The sequence below is a fragment of the Argopecten irradians genome, chromosome 10 (assembly GCF_041381155.1).
Source record: "Argopecten irradians isolate NY chromosome 10, Ai_NY, whole genome shotgun sequence".
NCBI lineage: Eukaryota > Metazoa > Mollusca > Bivalvia > Pectinida > Pectinidae > Argopecten > Argopecten irradians.
In genome coordinates, this window is record NC_091143.1 from 27204772 (window position 1) to 27211229 (window position 6458).

Sequence of the window (6458 nt, forward strand, 5' to 3'; positions counted from 1 at the left end):
GTCTTTGATAACTGCTGAATTTGTGTCAAACTGTTCTGTTATTTAAAACCTGAATTATTTTATTGATATTTCATTTTGTGTTTCTACAAAATACAAACATGTTTTACATGTGTAGCTATGACTTAATATGATGTCATGCTCACAAAATTGTGTTTATAAAAATAAAACAGATTTAAGAAGCAAAATTTGAATTGTGTATTCCTGTATACTTCTGTTGATCAAATACTACACAACTGCCTCCTGATATATTAGCCCTACAACATGCTGGGGTGAAGGGCTATCAAGTTTGTTCATATCAATGACTATGACCTTCATTCAAGGTTAATTAGCTGAAATATTTTGAATGACTTGTTGCCAACAAGTAAAAGGCCTAGATACCAGATATTGGGCCTGTGACATGGTGGGATGAAGAGTTATTAACTACAAGTTAGTTCACATGAATTACCCTGATATTCATTCAAGGTTGGTAGGTTGAAATCTTTGAACAGAAATTTTTTTCTGTACCATGCTGAATTGATGGGCTACTAAAGGTGTTCAAAGGAATGACCTTGACTTTCATTTCCTAACGTTATTTTGGTCAAACATGGAAAATTCTGAAATGTCTATCATTAGCCTATATTGTGCATCCTGATCACCATTAGCAAGTGGCCGGGTGGTTACTAGTAAGATGCCTTGACATACATGTATTACCACAAGTCCTCCACCTCTGGGTTGCAAGTTCAAATCCCATGTTGTGTCAGGTACTAACCACTGCTCAGTGGTTTTTATCAGGGAACTCCGGTTTTCCTCCACCATTTAAACCTGTAACATCCTTAAATGACCCAGGTCGTATTAGAATGTTAAACTTATCAGACCAAACCAAAAGTATTAGGTGAGCGATGTGGACTAATTGAGCACTTTTTCTACAATTATTACAAAAAAGGGAACCTACCTTATATTCCTTGCACTTCAGCTATCCACAATAGAACAACATTTAATTGTTGATAAATTTATTTCATATGAAATAAGTGTGACAAAATTGATAAAACTTAATATCACAACCTCCTCAAGTTTTATATCACAGTCCAATTACAAGCAATTATAATATTTCATGATATTTCAATTTTCCCTGAGAAACATGATTAAAGAAAAATGATATTCACATAACCCATCAAAAAGACGCCCCATGGGCCTTAATGGTTATGATCATCTGACTATTAATAAAATATATGAGAGAACTGAAATACACAATAAGTTGTTTAAAGATTGTAGCATTTTTTTACCCTTGTGACTTTGAATGAAGATCAAGGCCATTCATTAGAACAAACTTGGTAGCCCTTCATCCCAGCATGTTACAGGCTCAATATGATTACCCTGGGCGTTTTGGTTATTGAGAAGAAGTCATTTAAAGATTTTAGCCTTTTTGACCCATGTGACCTTGAATGAACGTTGAGGTCATTCATTTGACCAAACTTGGTAGCCCTTCATCCCAACATGCTACAGGCCAAATATGATTACCCAGGTCCTTTTGGTTATTGAGAAGTCATCTAAAGATTTTAGCCTTTTTGACCCCTGTGACTTTGAATGAATGTCAAGGTCATTCATTTGAATAAACTTGGTACCCTTCATCCAAGCATTCTACAAGCCCAATATGATTACCTTGGGCCTTTCTGTTATTGAGAAGTTAAAATATTTAACCTTTTTGATACCTGTGACCTTGATTGAAGGTTTAGGTCATTCATATAAATAAACTTGGTAGCCCTTCATGTTGGCATGCTGTGGGACCAATATGAGTACCCTGGGCCTTTCGGTTATAGAGAAGAAGTCAATTGAATGAAAAGTTTACACATGGCGTACGTGCGTACGATATACGACATAAGATGACAGATGATACATGATGACGATAGGTCATCCAGACCCTTCGGGTCAAATGATCTAAAAAGTATAAGGGTATCATAAAATTTATGTATTGGTTATCTATCATGTTTGTCAATTTTAAATACAATATGTTTGTACATGTAAATACATGTATCGGCATTCAGTTTAAACTGACAAAGGCATGAATAAGTCAAACGTTTTATACTGCATAGAGCGAAACACATCATGATTAGGTATGAATATGTTTTGCACAAACCCAATTAACAAACCTGATTAGTTACTCAATTAGTATTTGTTTCATTATCAAATATTCTATTTTTTTTTTTAAAGAATACACATGTACAGTATATATAAAGTTCAACATGAAAATCATTTCTTAAAAAAGCTTAACTTATTACATTTAGTTACCAAAACTTCGAAGACATAAAATACATTTCTTTACAAATCTATAATTTAATCTCTATGATATTGTGTACAGTTTTAATCATTAAGATTTTGTTTGGTCTGTGATGAACTCAATCCTCCTTGTTACCCACTTAAGTTCCTCCTCCATTTTGTGTTCCTTGTAGAACCCTGCAAGTTTCTGGTATCTTTCAACGATGTCAAATCCCACCAATGTCTGTAACTTATGTAGATCAACAGGACACAGGTGCATGGGCTGCCTGAAATCTTCAGACAAATGGCCAGAGCCGTTCATACAACAGTCATAGTATATACAATGGTCAATGCCTAACAGGTGGCCAATTTCATGGACAAGAAGCTTGCAACTACGTTGAAGAATAAGTTTTCTACGCTCACTAGCACTTATGGTGCTATCACATGTGATATCATACCATTTCTCAATGGAGAAACTCAGAGCGGGATCATACCGATTGAAACTAAACATTGCCACACGATGGTTGCCAGCAGCCATTCCAGCAACAAAGAGGTCAGTGTCATCTCCATAGAGATCATACATCGTCAAACCGACCATACAAAGGGCGTCTGTTGGAATGAGGCTTCGCAGGCGTAACAAGGTCTCGTCCATTTTTAACTGTATACGGTTTGTCCCTGGATGATATCTGGAGTTTATTTCAAATTTTCTCTTTCGAGAACTTGATCTTGCACCATGTGTTGGTCGATCTTCTGGATTTTCTGTCCAGAAAATTTTATGATTCTCTTCCTCAAGAGCAATTCCAGGTAGTTCAACCACAGGTAATCCCAAATATATCTGAGCAAAATCTCTCAAAGATTTGAATTTGACACAATTTTCACCACTGAAGTCTCCAACAGGTAGAAGGTATATTTTGCCATCTGGGTATTTCTCCAAAATGGTTTTGCCTTTGCTAACAAATTGTTGAGGCATGTATTTCAGCTTTCTTTTTGATAGCCATGGACATTGTCGCTGGTAATCACTGTACGATTGTCCTTCCTCGACATACTGAGCTAACCAGTCATCAATACTGGTAGGCCGGGGAATCGGTGGGAAAAAGCCAAACCCTTTAAAAGACTGTGGGTCCAATGCTGGAATCATCGGGGAAGAGCCAATTGCCTTTCTTTTTTCCTGTTCGGAAGGTATTTTGAAACCAACAGCAAATGGCAAATACCTATTTTGCTTCTTTGATTTTTGTTTTGGCATGATTTCAGGTGATAGAGCTCTCTGTGGATAAAGAATAAAACAACATTTTATAAATTTTCCTAAAAAAACAATTTACATTAAAATATATGTCATTTCAATTGTTAAGTGTGTTTCCTAATTGGAATATCAATTTGTCAAATTCCATATTTTATTTGATTGGTTCAAAATCCTAATTTGATCCTCGATACTCCAGGGGTTACTTTCACTGCCGTTACCCCTGGACTTTATGGATGTGCCAGGTTTAATAGCAAAGAAAAGTTGGAGTATCTAGAGAAAAACACCCAGCTAAGATCAGTACATACCTGGCAACCTTAAAACCCAGAGTTGGAAGCTTATATGTTTGGACATATTGACAAGTTGGCCATCGCAGTCTCTCTAGTATTCCAGATTATATAACATATTCATGTACATAATTATTTTATCTCAAAAATTACCACTACACATTTTGTCACACATATTTAAAAGTAATAAGTATGAAATCACAACTACCGTAGATAAACATATAGTTGAACATTTTTAAACAGGGGAGATAATCTGACTAGTCTGGAATAAACCCAAGTACTTTCTATAATCCTAGGCAAGAACAAGTTTGCTTTTTAGAAGCAAATCATGAATGAGAAAGCAATATCATATTTATATATTATCATGAATAGATAAAATTACAAACTGATAAATTTCCTTCTGTTACTCAACTTAGCTCATCCAAGATGTATGTGGCAGGCCGAGGATAATTAAATCAACGACTGAATGTCAACTCAGAATCAACTCTTTATAAAAATTTAACTCATTCATCCCTAAAAATGATAATAAACTGTTCCAGTCTGTCAAACCAAAGAGTTCAAATGAGTCTTCCGGGTGAATGTGTCTTATATCAATGAAGCTGAGTGCTATAATATCGCCAAATACTGATATCATCATTTCTATTTCAGTGACATTGCTGACGGAAGGATTTAGCATTAATCTGGTAATCATATCACTGCATATTTACTTACCAGACATCATCCCTATTTATATCAAACAATAGAAATAGGCTACCACAGCATTTTGTAACATATTGACTTATGAAACTAACATAAAATTGACATCATATTTATTTTATATAAATTTCTTTTTATGTTTATAAATTTCTTTTTATAATGTTGACATCATATTTATTTTATATAAACTTCTATTATAATTATAATGTTGACATCATGTCTATTTTACATGAACTTTTTATTATAATGTTGACATCATGTCTATTTTATATAAACATCTTATTATAATGTTGAAATCATGTCTATTTTATATAAACTTCATGTTATAATGTTGACATCATATCAATTTTAGTATAAACTTCTTATTATAATGTTGACATCATATCTATTTTATATAAACTTCCAATTATAATGTTGAAATCTTATCTTTTTTAATAAACTGATATAATATCTTTTTATTACAAAGTTGACAATGTGTATGTACTGTAGCTACATTGTACTCTTGTAGCAGAAAAGATATATATGATATCTTTTCCGCTACAATAGTAGTTATATGTACAGCACATACATTGTACATGTAATACGGGTCTTAAATATTAACCACTTTATTTATAGATTACTTCCATGCCTAAATTTAGAGAGATAAAGAAAATGCTGACAGTGCACTGTATTTGAGACAATGTAAATTTATCAGACAGTTGCTAGGTATTGTGGGCGATCAATTTTCTAGTTACCTTGCAATGGGTGTATAAGAAGTCGGCAATATCAACACATTGTTTGCAAAGAACATAAGAAGTAATCATTGACCCTTACCAAAAGGAACCTAATTCAACAGTCAAATTGAGCTGAAAACGTCTGCATTAGTTGTTTTAGTTATAATGTTGACATCATATCAAATTTAGTATAAACTTCTTATTATAATGTTGACATCATGTCTATTTTATATAAACTTCCTATTATAATGAAAACATCTATTTTATAAAAACTTCATATTATAATATTGACATCATATCTATTTTAGTATTTTATAATAACTTCTTGCCATCTATTTGGTATAAACTTCTTATTACAATGTTGACATCATATCTATTTTATATAAAGTTCCAATTATAAATTTGAAATCTTATCTTTTTTAATAAACTGATATAATATCTTTTTATTACAAAGTTGACAATGTGTATGTACTGTAGCTACATTGTACTCTTGTAGCAGAAAAGATATATATATGATATCTTTTCCGCTACAACAGCAGTTATATGTACAGTACATACATTGTACACGTAATACGGGTCTTAAATATTAACCACTTTATTTATAGATTACTTCATGCCTAAATTTAGAGAGATAAAGAAAATGCTGACAATGCACTGTATTTGAGACAATATAAATTTATCAGACAGTTGCTAGGTATTGTGGGCGATCAATTTTCTAACTTAGTTACCTTGCAGTGGGTGTATAAGAAGTCGGCAATATCAACACATTGTTTGCAAAGAACATAAGAAGTAATCATTGACCCTTACCTAAAGGAACCTAATTCAACAGTCAAATTGAGCTGAAAACGTCTGCATTAGTTGTTTTCACCTGAGCTGTCACTATCATGTGCAATGTCCACCGGATGTTTATATCGATACACTAATTTTAGAATATTTATTAATTATTCCGTTTTCCGGAACATGACAAGGAACTTCTACTGAAGCATAAACTCTTGGCTATTAGTTAACTTTATTAAAAGTTGATTTAAATAAACAAGTTTCAAAATACAAGTGACAAATAAAATATATAAAAGCCATGCCAAAGGTTAGTTACAAACAGAATACATTGTAGTATAGGATGGTAGCTCTCCATGTACATGTGTACATACATTTTGCAACCCCCCCCCCCTTCCTTTTCTTAGTGCAGTGTTTTTCCACACAATTCAACCAAATTGAGTGTTTGAAAGTTATTTGTCTACTTTAGAACTGCGTATATATTTCCAGATTCCATATTCTATATTTCTGGTACAACGT

At 33.0% G+C, this 6458-nt stretch overlaps 1 protein-coding gene across 2 annotated transcripts; it reads right to left on the reverse strand.

Moving 5' to 3' along the window:
* Window positions 1-972: 972 nt before the first annotated feature.
* LOC138333527 (archaemetzincin-2-like) lies at window positions 973-6075 on the reverse strand. 2 transcript variants are annotated; one of them, XM_069281967.1, is made up of 2 exons: window positions 5973-6075; window positions 973-3496 (listed from the first exon to the last, which is right to left on the reverse strand). In XM_069281967.1, exon 2 carries the CDS (start codon window positions 3473-3475, stop codon window positions 2345-2347), a length of 1131 nt encoding a protein of 376 aa, XP_069138068.1. In that variant the 5' UTR covers window positions 3476-3496; window positions 5973-6075; the 3' UTR covers window positions 973-2344. The 2 variants fall into 2 exon arrangements, with proteins under 2 accessions (XP_069138068.1, XP_069138069.1); XM_069281968.1 differs by lacking the exon at window positions 5973-6075 and adding an exon at window positions 5266-5323.
* Window positions 6076-6458: the final 383 nt, after the last annotated feature.